The sequence below is a fragment of the Ambystoma mexicanum genome, chromosome 10, assembly GCF_040938575.1.
Source record: "Ambystoma mexicanum isolate Mex_15411 chromosome 10, UKY_AmexF1_1, whole genome shotgun sequence".
NCBI lineage: Eukaryota > Metazoa > Chordata > Amphibia > Caudata > Ambystomatidae > Ambystoma > Ambystoma mexicanum.
The window spans coordinates 1,577,976,365-1,577,994,534 of NC_090932.1; the positions used below are offsets into that span (position 1 = coordinate 1,577,976,365).

At 48.5% G+C, this 18,170-nt stretch overlaps 1 protein-coding gene across 1 annotated transcript in view; it reads right to left on the bottom strand.

Annotated features, from left to right (window-relative positions):
* Positions 1 to 18,170, bottom strand: part of LOC138492614 (solute carrier family 2, facilitated glucose transporter member 11-like) — a 217,436-nt gene that overhangs the window by 129,750 nt on the left and 69,516 nt on the right. The window contains exons 2-4 of the mRNA XM_069619907.1: positions 6,930 to 7,028; positions 3,717 to 3,877; positions 529 to 653 (exon numbers count right to left, since the gene is read on the bottom strand). Coding sequence (XP_069476008.1) covers positions 529 to 653; positions 3,717 to 3,877; positions 6,930 to 7,028 — 385 coding nt within the window. The remainder of the gene's footprint in view (positions 1 to 528; positions 654 to 3,716; positions 3,878 to 6,929; positions 7,029 to 18,170) is intronic.

Genomic DNA, 18,170 nt, shown 5'->3' on the forward strand with positions numbered 1-18,170 from the left:
TTTCATTTCCACAAGGATAAGAAACCAACCTTTCAACATGCCTTCCAGCATGGCATTGTTGGAGTTGATTGCTCATGACTTAAGCTCTTTGCCCTTTACATGGGGCCAGCCTGCACTTTGCAAGTTCAAATACCATAGCAGGGTTCACTTCGCCTCTTATAGTCCAAAGGCTTATAAATTGGGTACCACTAAATGGGCTAATGCCACCTGTTATTACATGGCTTCAAAGCTGAAGGGATCTGGCATGGAACACTATATAGGACCACACATTGTTATACTTATTGTAGTACTAGTTCAAGAGAGCAGGATATTCTAAGCTAGGTATCAAACGTATAGGACCACATAAAAAAGGGATGCTAAAATTGCTTGTCTAGATGCAAGGACAAAGAAGCCACAACTCTAGCATACATGAGAGGTGCTAGACTATTTATAAACATAGAGTACAAGGACAGGTCATGAATGGGAGCCCATACAGAACCCAAATATCCATAAAGTGCCAGGAAAGCCAGGATGCTGATTAGCAGGTACCTGTACTGATGCCGCAGAGGAAGCGTCCAACCAGGGTCATCTCGAAGGAGCCAGACATCCTGCTGAAGCCGGTGATCAAGGAGGAACCGAGCGTGAACACGTTATTCCATCTCATGCACCTGCACCTGCAAGAGCGCGCAGCGGAATTCACCATGACTTCTTAAGACGATGTGAGGTGTGTTCTTCACCGGCATGAGTCATGGGAAGAGTGCACGTGGCAAAGAAGAACAGTGTTGAAGATATGTGAACAGAGTGGGTGGTATGCGGACGGGTGTGAGGGACATAGCACGCTATAAAATACCGGGGAGGGTATGTTATGCCCCACTGGGTATTATGCCCCTCTGGGTAAGGTTGGACACTGGGTTAACTTAACCCTTTAACTGGCTTTAGAGAATATATCTTAGGGAACGCATTATATATAATATAAAGTACCCCCTACATTATAAGGATATTGCAAGTCAATGAAGAGGGCTGTGACCAATCAGAGGAAAGAGATCGAAGGCTGAGTTCCTTCATAAGGTCATAGAACTCTGAGGTAACTTGCAATATCCTTTTTACATATGGTAGGGAGTATTGTATTCCTTATAATACATGGCCACACACTGTTATCCCCTTTAACACTTGGCCTCTTGTTTAATCTAAAGTAAGAGATTGTCATTTTTCTGATCCATACTATCAGTGTAGAATCTGCTTGGAATTAATAAAAGCAAATTTGCAGCATTGAATGTTTTGCAGAAAAATAGTTTCAACATTTTTGTAAAAATGGATTGAAAAAAAGCTTTCATTTTCTACTCTAATGTGAGTAATAACTTGCAGCTTCTTGCTCACACGTGTTAAACTTCAGCAGTGAACACATTAAACGCTCTACCATAAAACAGTTCCAAATCATCGCTGTAAAGTGTCAGAAAAAACTATTGCAAGGAATTAAACAAGCTTTGAAGTGCTTAAGTGACAGCTGGAATTCTGACCTTTGCTGGCTCATGCAGCAGGCATTGTGACGTCACAACTGCCGTGTAATAACTGACTACAGAGCGGTTGTGATGTCATTATCTTATTACAGGTCAGTTGTGATGTCACGGCTAGCCTGTAATAATAACATTATGTCTATGAAATAAGTTCATTGAGGAACCAGTTCCTTCACATGTGTGTTGTAACCTTTGGTGGGCTAGGGCAAAGTCATACGTGTACCACTCCAAATGGCTACTTTGCATAGGGGATTGTTTTTAGAACCAAGTGACCAAAGTACTAGAGTATATCTTCCTGGTAAATGCTCATTCAAGACAGGGTAACCGCTGTGTAAGAATGCCATGGTTGTGAAAGCAACTTATTGTTAAATGCAATCTCCAATCAAGCAGCTTTGCACTTGAATCAGAAACACGCTTTTTAAATGTTGCATCTCTCTTGGTTGCACGCTTCATCCGCTGTTCTTGTGATTTCGCTGATGATGGTGATTCCAGACGTGATGCCATGTGATGGCATTTGTGATGGCATCAGTGGGACTACGGGCTGTGCAATGGGGGTCTCATAGTTAAGGTGATGTTGCTTCCAACACCAGCTAAATGTCAGGGGTTTAGTTGAATTAAATTGGCACCTTAACATCATTTCAACTAAATTTTTGTCAATTATATATAGTGACCTGCCACAAAGCTGAGTGAGAGCAAACACTCTCTAAAGCCAAGAATGTGAACAAAATCCCTCAATATGTGTCAGGAAAGATGTTCACCAGGATCATACATAGTGGTCTCTTCTTTAATGTCTATTCTTCTTTCTTGAGCTGCTCTGACCTCTGTGGTACTTCCTCTCGGTTCGACAGCATTCTGTGCCCCGGGCAGCTTCTACTGCGCATGATGGCATCAGACAAACATATATTTGGCCTTTTACTATAAGTAGATGAGGAAGGTTTATATTGGGTGAACTGAAGATCTAATTTCAAAGTCTATGTTGGAACCATCAGTGCAGTGCAATGCACTTTCTTACAAATCTCGGCTGCTTCCTGGATCTTTTTCCTGATAGCTTTTTTAATTAGATATTGTTCATTCACCCTCTACAGCAGGGGTATGCAATCTGCGGCTCCCATGATCCCTCACCATTAATTATGCTGGCTAAGGCTGATGGGATAAGAAGTCCAAAACATCTGGAGAGCCAAAGGTTGTAGACCCCTGCTCTACAGCTTCTAAATGCCGAAATTCGGCTGCTATCTCTTTCAGGGATCCAGTGCTACTAATAAATGTATCCATCTGAAGGACTATGGTCTGAAGCCTGCAAATGTATGTGACTTTCATTAGGTGAAAGGAAATCCTACATGATGAAATTATGTTATACATTTGCTTTGTGAGTAGACATAACAAGGAACCTTTGCTCTCACTAAACGGTGGTGATGTTGCGTGCATTAGTTTTGCATGCAACCACACCTCATCGCTAGGTGGTCTTGCATAATTAACGACCACTCCCCATAACTAGCTGGTATTTCACATGATCAGTTATTGCACACAATCATTCCTCGTTACGTGAGCATTACAGCCACGCCCCCTGGGCAATGCCGGTAGGTATGTGCCAGGAAGTTTAACTTATGAATATGAGCTGAAGTAAGGGCGCACAAGTAACACTAAGGAGAATTAACTACTGGTAATGCCCAGATATGACAGGCCTTAAAGTGATTTGCACTTATCCACAGGGCTGGGTGATAGGCTTTGAGTCTTATTTTCAAACAGGCATGTCAAAATGGCTCTCAGCGGCCACAGTAGTGAAGTCCCTTTTCACTTTTGAGACTTAAGAGAGGAGTAACAAGCAGATGGTGAAAGCAGGCAAAGAATAGCAGGCTGGATGAGATGAAGCAACGGATGGATAAGTACTAGGAAGGGGGAGGAGGGATGGGGTGCCATGCACCTGTGTTTAGCACCTACAGTCCATAGGTTGATATCGTGTGAATCAATCAGCATTCAGGGCTTCTGTGCAATAATCACAGTCCTGTAGGACCATGGCTTCTGATGGTTGTCGTAATATCCCCAGTTACTCCGGTGCATATTGCAGGCATTGCATATGATCACAGACTCATCAATATATCAGCAGGCATTCCTTATGGAGAGCTACCCATTACTACAAGGTGATAACTAACCTGTCAGCAGGTGCTCAGTTTGGCACACCCTGCAATAGTGGCAGCCTTTCTTTGGACACTAGGTTATACTCACTTTCCATATCTTCTGATGAGAGATCCAGACCCCATACTTCCCAGCAGCCCTCCAATGCTGAAGATGGACACGGTTAAGGACCACAGCAGCGTGAGGGTTTCGTCAGTGGCGGGAGAGCCGTATCGCTGAAGAACGGTCTGATTGGTGAAGGCTTTAACAAACTGCAGGAACAAATATATGTTGTTGCTCATCTTTCCTTTGGCGTTCAGCATGCACAGCTTGGCATGATAATTGACAACTTAACACTGCATCAAACACTACCAGATAGATCTTAACCAATCAAAAGGCGGGGTTCAGCACAACTGGACTTCGGTAGACACTGATTGGAAAACTCAACTCCCCACTCCCATTAATACCCGGGAGACGTCAACTGGCTCTCGAGTTTATTATGGTACACTTCGTACTCAGTTTACCTTTTGCCACTTGATTACTGGACAAACGTCCCGTTGAGGTGAGACACAGGGCGTAGTGTACATCAATCCAGGACGAAGACAGAACGCGCGCGGTTTAAACATGATTATACTGGTACCTTTCCATTTCTTTACAGTTCTGTGAATGAGTTGCCCTGGACCCCGTCCGAAGGATAGACTCTTGTTCTAGACACAACTGGAGCCTCAATACCATGAAGGTGATTTATCAAGTTTCGAGTACCTTTTAATTTTACTGTACATGATTAATATAAATGTAGAAATTCACATATTATTATTTTTCTTTGTTACACCACAGTTATACGTCACAAAAATGAAACCCTGATGAAGAGCATTCTTGCTCGAAATGCGTTGGGCATCTTATTAAAGAATTTGTGAAGATTATAGAACCTTGTGGAGAAAAAATTCTTGACAGCTAAAAATTATTTTCTGCTATATATACATGGCTTATCATATATTATTATTATTGTAGACATTGAGCTGCCTTACCTAATGACTACCTTAGTTCATATCAACTTAAATTGAATCAATTGATACTCTTTTCTTAGTACTTGGCTGTTTCCAGCCATTAAGAGTATGCAGGGGACGGGAGGTCCACCATTGTGGGAACTTTGATGGGAGTTTCCCCATTGTGGGAACTTTTTCTTTTTGATTTGCATATTTCCACGAACCATGCGCCAGGACCGTTCTTTCTCCCCTGCACCTTAAGACTTTAATCCTATTGTCTAAAGACAAGTACATTTTATAAACACTCAGTCCATTGACCAATCCATCTGTTTTTTAGAGGATATCCAATGAACAACTCTGGATGGGTCTATTTCCCCTTAAACAAGTATAACAAATATGGGAAGACCAAAGGCCAAATCAGCACGCTTGGATGGGTGATGCTCCAGTACAGAAGTGGGAGTTCGGTTAAGAACCAATACATCGCTGTGTTATAAATTGAGCTAGTCTCCCATAAGTGTATAGGCACGTTATAAATGCCATATCATATCATATCGTAAGCAAATGTTAGGGGGGCTTTTTGCCACTTCAATATGGTAAATTAAAATTCAGTGGTGTTAGTTGTTTTGAGGGAATTCACATTGGCGAGGCATACATATGACGCTTGGCAGGCTATTTTAATTGTGTACCAATACATTATAGTTAAAGAAATGGTTGTATACTAATTGACCTTTTCACAACTGACCTCAGGAGAATTGACCTAATTTAGAAGGTCAATTAGGACATATATGTGGGGAAACCCCCGCAACCTTCCACTCTATCCAAACCACCCTGCAACCCTCCCACCCAATCTGCTTATATTATTTATAATTCAAAACCAACCCAGTACATATATAAAATAACTGAAATAATATAAAGGTCAATTGTGCAGAAGGTCAGTTAGGACCACTATAATTATGTCACTTGTGCAAAAGGTCAATTGTAAAAGGTCAATTTGGGTAATACCAAAAAAGAGTTGATATATATAGGAACAGTTTTAAAGAAGTTGTTTGTTACATGTGGAAAGTTTTAAAACATTGCGAACATCATTTTATCAAGTAAGGTTTATTTCTTTTTTTTCATAACATGATGGGAAGTATGGAAACAGTGGACACAGTGTATGATGGGGTGTTTGGATAGTTTCAGCCTTTAAAAAGCATTTTCCTGAAGGTTTTGGAAAACACAAAGTACAAAAAATGACAACTATTTCATACATTTTTATGACGCTTTTGGGTAAATTTAATGAATGTTCACGATACCTCTAATACAGACAGATTGTCACCTGGTGGTTGCCTAGTTTCATCGTCGACGTCTCTGCGGGGTGGTTGACTAGTTTTAGTGGGGAAGCAAAGTGTAAGTTGGAACACACTTTTTAACTCCTGTAAAACAATGATACCAGCTTTTTTTTAAAAGATGCTCTGCTCTGGCAATAAACATCTTTTTTTTGGAAAACCACTTGTCCTGAGCGGGTCCCGCGAGTGGACCTCGTAATGGGGCGATAAGGGGTTAACGGTTCCGGCACCTTTAACAGCGCCGTTAACCTCTTACCCCCCTCCTCGTATTGAGGCCCAATCTGTCGAATTACCGTTACCATCACTCCTTCCCGTGGACTTACCATGAGCCGTAATTCCGCTGAAGTAAATCCGTCAATTTTTGGCAGTAGAAGTGGAGGATGTACTTTCCGCTTTATGCTGGAAGCAAACCCTCCACTTTAAGGCCAAACTCGTAGTTCTGTTACTGGAGAAAGAAGTCGCTTTTAGCCTGCTCCGCCAAGCTTGTAATGAGGCCCACTGTGTTTGCAAATGGTGTATTTTAACGCACATTTAGTTGGTAACATTGGTCAAACTACCAGCTGCACAGTGCAGTAAGTCATAAGACTGGCCCACACAAGCATGTTGGGACAGCCCTCAACGTATTGCTCTATAGGCTAGTCCCATTCCCAGGATGTGTGCAATTTCTTGAAAACCTAGGAAAAGGCCTTGAATTTTTAGCATTCATCTCTCTGACGTGCATTGTGTAGAAGGCCCTCTACTGACTACCACACAAGCTTTTGGGCACAATAAGAGCCAGAGAATAGCAACACCTACAGAGACTGGGTTTGGCCAATGGCAGCAGGCTCTAAATGAGCTTCTATCAGAATGTGGGTCCTTGAGTTTTAGGAGGGTCACTCAGCATTGAGAGACACAATGTGGGTTGACCAGCCAGTTGTTCTATGGTCCACCAGTTAAAAGAGGGCAAAGGATTGCCTGGTGCTAGCTAAATTCCATCTCCAAATAATTACCCACACAAGTCATGCACTTACCTTGGAAGGGGAGCTGACTACTGAAATGTGGAAACCAAACTGGAAGGGCGATCCAATGCAGAGCACACAGATGAAGAGGACCATTAGCCGACACTGGTGCTGTGAAAAGAACATTGTTCTGTTAGGTTTGTAGAAAATCCAATGGCACAAACATTAGGCCTTTTATCATCCTCTTATTTGTCCTTCAGGCTGAAGCTGCAACATTAGTGCGTGCATTTGCTGATAGCCTTCAAAATAGCCTCCTACGGGTGTCATCCAGTGGTCTACAAAGACTGAGGTGAGCTGGCCATAGGGCACACTTCTCAGCATTCCTATTCTGGTGGGAGGCCAGCAGTGTTGCAGAAAATCCAAAGAGACATAAGACCATGCCTCAGATGACACTAAGCCTGCCCTTGCCCTTCTAAACTTTCAGAGCCACAGACTGGCCCTATTCCCTCCCAGTGTGTCCAGTCCACCTATCCGGAAACCTGTGAAATGACTTCATTGATCTTTGCCTACTTTATGCACGATGTCACTGCCTTTCCTTTTGGTGAAACCATCATCATTAGTACTCTTCACTGGGACCCTTGAACTTGGGTGATGGGCGATTATCGACAGGGTCGATCCGCTACCTTGGGGCATATGTCCTCAATACACACAGCTTGCTAGGTTTTTCTTTGTCTTCCTACTTTTTCTAAAGTAGGTCAACTGTGGGTCTACAATGTAGTTCTTTAAAAGAGTACAGCAAGGACTCTGTGTGATCTATGCAAATGCACTAAAATGCAAATTTAACTAACAAACAATGGACCAGATCACTGCAGGAAGGTATAAAGGGACTTTTGATTCAGCACAACCCGTGGTTGTAGGGCCACTTATTTCTAGAGTATGAACTAAACACCCATACAGAAGCCAAAATGAAATTACAAAAACTTGAAGAAGAAGTGGCGAAGTTTAAACAGATCACAATATATAGGAAGGTGCAGAAATTCAGGAAAGATCTTTCAAATTACGCAGAGGAGAAAACATACCCCTATCTGAAAGACACCTACTACAGTGACCTACAGCAACAACAGCATAACAACTATGATTGACGCAACCACATAGTCATTTTTTCTGGAAGCTCTGGCTCATCGAGTGGCGGCCTCCCAAGCCCCCCAGGTGGAAACAGGACCACAGGACCACCACCACAACATCCTTTTTTGAGAGGGGAGGACAACGGGCAGACCGAAAAGGAGACCACAACAGACGGGCCAGTACATGCGTACGAGATAGTGGTACTCCAACCAGCCATGACACCGATCCCCATTTTCAACTTATCTTCAAGAACATTGAATAACTCAGAACAAACACTCCTACAAAGAGGCCTATCCTTCGTTCCAGCCACAAAAGCAGACACCTTCAAAACTGAAGCAGAACTAAAAAGGTTCTTTCGAACCCTCAGACCAAAATATTTCTTTGAGATATACCTACCGGAGAAACAGGACTCTGAAAATACAATCTTACAGGAATCAGAAGGACCACGAGAAAACACCTCGGGTCTCAAACCGAAGTCCACTTTTATGCCACCTCTGCACACCATCCCTGGAGAGTTTCATACCTTTGAGAAAATAGTAACCAAAACTGTTACTACTTGACTTGCACAAAAAAACGTTTATCAAGAAAACTTGAGCAAAGAAGAAAGGGCTTCCCTGAGCACATTGAACATGGACAGATGCATTACGATCAAACCAGCCGACTAGGGTGGTGGGATTGTGGTAATGAACACCACAGATTACAACAACGAATGCCTGCAGCTTCTAGCAGACACCAAATCCTACAAGAAGCTCAACAGAGATCCTACCCAAAGACTACAAGAAGAGATTATTAGTCTCAGCAGACATGCAAAGGACGAGGGCTGGATATGCGAGGACGAACGCAAGTTTCTCAATAAAACGCACCCAAGGACACCGGCTTTCTACATCTTGCCTAAGATACACAAATATGCCACAAGACCGCCCGGCCGGCCCATTGTTTCTGCTTGTGACTCGCTACTTGAACCACTTTCCCTCTATACTGACCACTTCATGAAACCCTTTATTGGACAAATGAAATCATACATCAAGGACAGCACAGACACCATCAAAATCCTACAAACCTTGGATCTGACATTGTACTCGATCTTGGTCACCATGGACGTAGAGGCTTTATATACCTCGATTCCACAACAAGAAGGACTAGAAGCACTCGCTGGTTGTCTAAACAGAAGAACTGACGTCACCTCCACACCAACTAACTTTATTCTTGAATGCATCCGCCTGGCAATGTCAGAGAGAATTTCTTCCTGTTTGAACACCAGATTTACCAACAGGTCAAAGGTGTGAGCATGGACGCCACATTCGCACCAGATGTAGCCAATTTATAAATGGTCCAATATCAGGATGATCACATATATCACAACTGCAATCCCTACAAAGATCACATCAGACTATGGTGTCGCTACATCGACGATGTTTTCCTCATTTGGCAAGGCAGCAAGGAACTATTGATAGCATTCCATTTCTGGCTTAATCTACAAAACACACATATAAAATTCACCATCGAATAGGATTTTCAATCTATCAACTTTATAGACCTGCAAATATACCGATCGGGTAACCTACTGAAAACCGAACTCTTCAGAAAACCGGCGGATAGGAACAGCCTCCTCCATTTTGCCAGTTACCACCCCCAAGGACTCAAGTATAACCTTCCCTATGGGCAATTTCTCCGTATACGCAGGAACTGCACCGAAAAAGACAAATTTGAACAACATGCAAAACAATTGCAAATACGTCTTGATGAAAGAGGCTACCCGAAGAAGTCAATAAAGACGGCCAGGAAAAGAGCAACCAACACGGAACATACCGTTTGCCTAATGGCCAAAACCAAGGACACCATAGACAGGACTGTCTGTGTCACCACCTTCAATCCCGTGAGTAATCTGATAAAGACAACAATCAATATCCATTGGCACCTCATCAAGAACAAAGGGAGACTTTGCAAAAAAACGCTTTTTGCATTCAGAAAAAATAAAAACCTAAGAGACGCTTTGGTGCATACTTTCCTTCAACCCACAAAAGCACAACCACCACTTTGGAATTTATGGGACACTACAGTTACGGCCATTGCGTTGCTTGCCGATACACTGAGACCAGCAAAACTTTCAGCTTCAAGGATTTCAACCGGACAATGAAAAACCACACGAACTGTGAAAGTAAACATGGTGTCCAGTCAAAATGTCGAAAACATTGGTCGAATGACAAAAATGTCGAAAAAATGATGTTGGAAAAAAAAGATTTTGAATGCTTTATTTTTTTATTTACATGTTTTTACAAGTAAAAAAAAGGGTACAAACAGAAAAAAAATTAAAAAGGGGGCTTGGAGGGGGAAGCCACCCCCATTTCGAAGAAAAAACAAACTAAAAAGACATTCGACATTTTTTTTTACATTTTTTTTTCAACATTTTCACTTTCAACCAAATGTTATTCGAAATAGTGACTATAAACCAGTAAACATGTCATTTACATCATCAGATGTCCATGTGACCTCATATACATTGGAAAAACGATCAGGCCAATCAAACAGAGGCTAAATGAACATAGGTCATGCATAAAAACGCCATACAAGACAGACCACTTGTGGAGCACTTCATCAAAAAGGGACACACGCATGAACAGTTCTCATAGACAATTCTTCAGCAACTACTTCCACAGAAACGAGGAGGATATATCAACCTAGCCCTCACTAGATTGGAACAGAAATGGGTCCATAAACTGGACACAGTGAAAAATTGGCTCAATATCACAGTTTAGTGGAAGCATTTTTGGGACTAATTCTAGCAAGTTAAAACCATTCCTGTTGAGGCACCTGATTTAGAACAATGGTGTTCCTTTATAGTGAATGTATGATGGCATAGCATTATTAACACTCACATTACTCTGATAGCACTTGCCACATGCCTCTCACAACGTGCTTACATAGAGTTACCCCATCTCCATAATCATATTATGGTTATTCAGATGTACCATGTGGTACCCACACGCTCTGCTGTACGGTTTTGAAGATGCACCATGTTGTTTTTCCATGTGGGGTGTGCCCATTGTACCAAAAGACACGCAAGAATATGTTTGTTCCACTTGCTCATCAAAAAACTGTCAATATATCCATTCGCTTCTGCAATTGTACGTGCCAAATTACAGCTTTTATAATCATGTATTTGCATCTGTTTAAACACCCCATTACATGTAGAATCGTGAATTGCACACGCCAGATCACAGCTCTTATACTCATGTAGTTACTTGTGTTTATATACCACATCACTTGTACAGTCATGAAATGCGGTGGCATCGCATCCGACCACATCTCTCAGGATGCATGGCCACGCTGCAAAACCCTCGGTACTCCAGCGCCACCATCCTTAATGGTTTCACTTTTGATTAACGGCCAACTGGCCTGCGCACACCCCCTCCCTGATTGGCCCTTGCCCCTGTGGGGCGGGACGTTTCTATAACCCATTGCCATAGAGTAACCTACAGCCAATCCCACGCAGTTTCAGTTTCCACAGCAGTGACTGACATCCTTTTACGCGCACACCCACCACCTCATTGGTCCACAAGTCAGGAATCCAGTGGGCGTGGCTTTAGCAAGAGTTATCTTCTCAATCTCCACGCCAACCATCATTCTCCAGCATGGGGTCTGGCATGGATTCACATGCTCATGCATATTCCCCGTCGTCAGGCTGGGAATCCTCGGTAAAGAAAAAACCAGTATCAGTTTCGTTTCTGATCTGTCTTTCGTAGTAATAACCAATCACTGGTCTCTGCGTCATACTGACCACAGCCAATGACTGCCCTCTACCTAAGCACCGCCTCTGGCAGCCATCTTCAGATTTTTACCGCACGTTCATGTGTTGGGATCCTCGTGCTATTGCTCTCGAGCGTTAGTGCTATTTTTTCGCGCTTTTTCTCAAAAACTTCGATTCTTTCGGTCAAAAGAGACTCAAGCTCCACCGATCCTACATCCGATCAACGGGGACCCGTGTCGGATTCATCTGTGCCCCTCAAGGGTGAAGATTTCGTCGAGCTACACTTCGGAGGACTCCAGAAGCTTCTCAGGCCCGGTCTCGGAGATGGCCCAGGAGAAGGGAAGCTCGACGCCCGGAAAGCTGTTCAGGGCCTGCCCTGGATGCCAGCTGCAGAACGTCTTCAAGGAGGACGAACACTCTTTCTGCCTTTACTGCCTTCATGGGGACAAGACGCACGTGGAGAAGGACTGTGCGTTTTGCGGCAACATGTCGGAACGGACCATGAAGGACCGCCATCAACGTCTCGCCAGCTGGCTGGAGGGTAAGAGCCCGTCTGGCGAGAAGAAGAAGAAATCTGAGCGGTCTTCTAAGACCTTTGAGGGCGCCCCGGCGACGGGGGCCCAACATAAGGCCAAGCACCGCGAGTCTGCTGGCACCGGGAGCGCCGAACGGTCGGGCTCTACGGGCGCCAGGCAGGGCGCACCCTCCCCGGCACCATCAACCACGAGCCAACGCTCTGGGTCGGGTGAGAGGAAGGCCGAGCACCCGGCGAAGCTCCTGGAGAGACCCCGGTCGAGCTCTAAGGCAGAGGAGGAGCGTGGCAGTGCCCCCTCCCTCAAGGATAAGGCGGTGAGCGCACCTAAGGTGGTGAAGGCCTTGATCCATTCGACCAAGCCCTCTATCGAAACGGTCGCGGCGGCCCTGGCCCAGCCTGTGGAGGCTGCACCAGTGGTGGCGGCCTCGGGGCCCAGAATCTCCCTGCCTCCTCGGAGGGAGTCTTCTTTCGTGCCCATCGATAGGACCCCCGTGAAACCCTCCGTGGGGAAGAAGGGGGGGCAGGGCGTCGTCGTAGATTCGGCCTCAACCTCAGAAGAGGAACTGATCGAGGTCTTAAGCCACGGCCTAGGCGTGGAACAAGACCAGCCCGTCGGAATGGGCCCCGACGCAGGTGACGACGACGACATCGTCGAGGATACCGACGGGGCCCCTGCTCGCCCGTCGGATTCCCCTCTGCCAGCGCCGCAAGACAACTCAGCGGCCATTTTGTTGGCTATACAGTCCTTATGCTCCGAGATAAGGACGAGACTACCGTTACCGACGGAGGAACCTCTCCCGTCGGGGGATCCAGAACCGGGACCTTCTGGTGTTCCCCCTACCAAGAAAAGAAGGATCCATCCACCGCCTCCTTTTCAACCGTCGCGCCCCGTCCAGCCCTCCTCCCCGTCCACCCGAGGGGATGATACGGGGACTGACACGGCAGCGACGGGTACGGACGACGAGGCATACGACGAGGATTTTCCGTCGTCGCCTCCCACCAGGGCTTCTCCGCCCGACGAGATTGGATCGTTCCACTCAATGATCGCCAGGGCATCCGAGCTTTTTCAACTCTGCCCTGAGGAGAAGAAAAAGGAAGGCTTCCTTTACCAACGGCGCGAGACCAAGAGGAAGACGGTCCTCGCAGTGCCTCTGTTGGACGACATTTGGGATGAGGGCCTTTCCCTCCTCAAGAACCCTTCCACGACGCCAGCGAAAAGAGACCGGTACGAGAAAAAGTACCGGGTCCCGGACTCGGCCCCCCTATGCCTCCGGGCGCAGCCTACCCCGGACTCCGTCGTCTCCGCGGCAGCCAGGAAGAAAGCGGGGGGGGGTCCGGCCTCCACGTCGACTTCCCCGCCGGACGGCGAGGGAAAGAAATTGGATGCCATGGGACGCAGAGTCATCTCGTCGGCGGCGACGACGATTAAAGCGGCCAACGCCTTGGCTATCGTGGCCCGCTACGACAGGGAACTCTGGTACAAGATAGCTCCCCTGCTGGATTTTCTGCCGGACGACAAGAGGGCGGAGGCCCTTGAGATCCTGCAGGAAGGTGAGGTGGCCTCGGACCACGCCATCACCGTGGCGACGGACATCGCCGACACTGGGTTCCGCCAGATGGGCAACGGCGTTTGCCTTCGACGTCGCGGATGGCTCAAGGCTACGGACTTTCGGCAGGACGTCCAGACCAGGGTCCTGGACATGCCCTTCGACGGGAACAACCTGTTTGGGAAGACAGTGGACGATTCCCTTCAGGCCATCAAGGCGGATACTGAGACGGCCCGGGCCCTTGGAGTACTGCAGCAACGGCGGACGCCCTTTCGGAGCGGCGGAGGCAAGGGCGCCTCCAAAGGTTCCGGCGGCGGTTTCGCTTCCTACCGTCAAGCGGCCCGCTCGTCGTCGCAAGAGGCCTACAGAGGACGAGGCAAGTCTGGCGGCCCCCGCCGTCGTCGCCAAGGAGGCCAAGGCGGCAAGGCCGCGTCCAAGCAGGATTGAACCGGCCGTGGGGTCGGGCCCCCACCGAAGCACCCCGGTGGGAGGCCGGCTGGCGGGCTTCGTCAGCGTGTGGGAGTCCATCTCCACCGACCGTTGGGTGCTGGACGCCCTGGCCCGGGGCCACGCGCTCGAGTTTCAAAGAAGGTGCCCGCGCGTCCCCCCCGTGGCCAGGAAAGAACTTCACGTCCCTCAACTTCTCCTGGAGGTAAAGGCGATGCTCAGAAAGGGCGCCATCGAACTCGTCCCAAAGAGGCTTCGGGGCTCCGGAGTCTACTCGCGTTACTTCCTCGTGAAGAAGAAGACGGGAGGATGGCGCCCCATCCTGGACCTGCGACGCCTGAACAAGTTCATCAAGGCGCAGAAGTTCCGGATGGTCACCCTCCAGCACGTCCTGGGTCAGCTGGAGGAAGGAGACTTCCTATCGTCGTTGGATTTGGAGGATGCCTACTTCCACATTCCCATCCTAAAGGGGCACCGAAAATTCCTCAGATTCGTGGTCCAAGGGCGTCATTACCAGTTCAAAGCCCTTCCCTTCGGACTGCGGTCGGCACCCAGGGTTTTCACCAAGTGCCTCGCACCGGTGGCGGCGCAGCTGCGCCGCGAGGGGATTCACGTCTACCCCTACCTGGACGACTGGCTCATCCGCGCCAAGACGAGGGAGCTCGCCGTGGTCCACACGGCAAGGACCGTCCAACTCCTCACGGACCTGGGATTCTCCGTGAACTACGCCAAATCCCACCTGGTGCCCGCGCAAGTCGCACTGTTTCTGGGAGCGAGGCTCGACACAGTGTCCCTTCTGGCCTCCCCGTCGGAGGAGAGGACCAGGACCATCTTGGGCAAGGTGCAACGGATGTTGGTGGCCGACGCGGCCAAGGTGAGGTCCATCAAGTCCCTCCTCGGGATGATGTCTTCCTGCATCTACCTCATTCCCATGTGCAGGCTCCGGATGCGCCCGTTGCAAGAGTTCCTGGATGTGCGCTGGATCCAGACGACGGGCAGCTTCGAGGAAAGGATCAAGCTCGACGAGAGTTTCCGACGAGCGATACGGTGGTGGGGCACCCGCGCGCATCTGACGGCGGGCATGGACTTCCAGACCCCAGCCCACCAGATGACTGTGACCACGGATGCCTCCCTAGAAGGGTGGGGAGCGCACACCGAAAATCTGCACGCAAGGGGACTCTGGCTCCCGACGGAGAAGTCCCTGCATATCAACGTCCTGGAGCTCCGTGCAGTGTTTTGGGCCCTCAGGTCCTTCCTTCCGTCCCTCAAGGGCAAGGTGGTGAGGATCTTCACCGACAACACCACCACCATGTTTTACATCAGGAAACAGGGCGGAACCAGGTCCCCAGCGCTGTCCAAGGAGGCGCAGGACCTGTGGCATTGGGCCGTCGCCCAAGGGATTCTTCTGGTGCCGTTTCATCTGGCAGGGATAAAAAACACCATCGCCGACTCACTCAGCAGGGAGCTGCGCTCGTGCCACGAGTGGGAACTACGGCAGGATCTGGTGGATCGCCTCTTCCGACGGTGGGGCACACCCCAGATCGACCTGTTCGCGACGGCGACGAACACCAAGTGCCGGAGGTTCGCCAGCAGGTTTCCCCAGACGAGGAGCATGGGCGATGCTTTCTCGTTCCCCTGGGAGGGCCTGTTCCTCTACGCGTTCCCTCCCTTGCCTCTGCTAATCCGGCTCGTCAACCAGCTCAAGAGGTCACGGTGCAGGATGATCCTCGTCGCACCTGCGTGGCCGAGGCAGATATGGTTCCCGGACCTTCTGGACTTGTCGGCGTCCCCGCCAATCAAGCTGCCGGCGGACGCGGATCTACTCTCCAGGGAAGGAGGCGCCATCCTCCACCACGACCCGAAGTCGCTGAACTTGCAGGCCTGGCTCCTGCAGCGCTAGAGTTTGGAGGATACGACATACCGGCCGATTGCAGAGAGGTTCTTGCAAAGGCCAGGGCGTCCTCGACTCTTAAATGCTACGGACACAAATGGAAGAGGTTCTCTGTCTGGTGCCACGCACAGAAGATTAACCCTCTACGGATTACGGCTCCCCAAGTGCTGCCGTACCTGCTGACGCTGGCCAAAGCTGGTCTGGCACACGCGTCCATCAAGATTCATCTTGCTGCGATCTCCCGATACACCAGAACCACGGGCCGGACGTCCTTGTGGTCTCATCGTCTGGTGAAAGAGTTCATGAAGGGACTGTTCAGATCGTTCCCGCCGGTGAAGGCTCCGGCCCCGGCGTGGGAGCTCAACGTGGTGCTGACCAAACTCATGGGACCTCCGTTCGAGCCTCTGCACTCGGCCCCGTTGAAGTTTCTATCGTGGAAAACAGCTTTTCTCGTGGCCATCACCTCCGCACGACGAGTGGGAGAGATCCAGGCCCTTTCCTGCAAGGCCCCGTACTTGACTTTCCACGACACGAGGGTAGTGCTCAGGACGCACCCCTCCTTCATGCCCAAGGTACCGTCGGACTTTCATCTCAACGAACCCTTGGTGTTACCTGTGCTCTTCCCGTCGCCTTCGTCGCCGGCTGAGAGGACTTTGCACTCGCTGGATGTAGCTAGAGCGCTGAAGTTCTACGTGGACCGCACGAAAGGTTTTCGGAAGACGTCACAACTCTTTGTGAACTTTGGACCTGTCAATCAGGGGAAGGCTCTCTCGAAGGCTTCCATCTCCAGATGGCTCTCCGGCTGTATCATGTACTGTCACCGGTTGGCAAACCGACCGCTGCCTGGCCGTCCGAGAGCCCATTCCACCAGAGCGATCGCAGCTACCACGGCGTTCCTATCTGGTGTGCCCCTGCTGGACATATGCAGGGCTGCTACGTGGAGGTCGACGCACACCTTCACGAAATTCTACTGCGTCGACCGGGATTCCAGGGAGGAGTCCAGGGTCGGCCAAGCAGTGCTGCGCAACCTGTTCGCCTGAGGTGAGCCTGGTGAGGAGGTAAGATGCTTAATGTTGAGTTGATGTGATGCTTAATGTTGAGCCTTTGCCACCTCCCGTGGTTGTGCATGTGTGTACTGCTATGTATTCTTTATTCATGAGCATGTGAATCCATGCCAGACCCCATGCTGGAGAAGGAACAAGTTACTTACCTGTAACTGTTGTTCTCCAGCATGGGTCTGGCATGGATTCACATGCGAACCCTCCCGCCTACCCCTCTGCGGCTCTTCACTTGGTCATACTGCCACTTCACATGCTTCCAAATCTGAAGATGGCTGCCAGAGGCGGTGCTTAGGTAGAGGGCAGTCATTGGCTGTGGTCAGTATGACGCAGAGACCAGTGATTGGTTATTACTACGAAAGACAGATCAGAAACGAAACTGATACTGGTTTTTTCTTTACCGAGGATTCCCAGCCTGACGACGGGGAATATTCATGAGCATGTGAATCCATGCCAGACCCATGCTGGAGAACAACAGTTACAGGTAAGTAACTTGTTCCTTCTGACATGCCATGACATGCCGTGACTGCAGCGAGATCCTGGCAGTGTTCACGCCAGTAAGAGATGTTCACACTAGTGTCCACCAATATGCCTGTGTGCTGCACTTCACTACTCTCCATACAGACGCCCACCATGGACACACGGGTTCATCTGTAACCCCCTGGGTTTGGCCTCTCCAGTTAGCATGACCACGCCAGACCACACTGAGCACGCCCGGTAGCACTATCTTAGTTAGACCATTACCTCATGGTGCACAGCCATGCTACGCTGACACGCGCCACTTTGGCACAGCGTACTAGTCACTTGGCATTATTACTTGCCATGGAACACACTGCCACGTGTCCTTTTTAGTTTATCCAAGACCATAAGCGCTTTTTACAGTATTGTTACGCTCTTTGGAGGCCTTTTCCTCCAACTTACAGCACTCTTGTTTTAAAACACCGCAGGTCACCATACTGTGT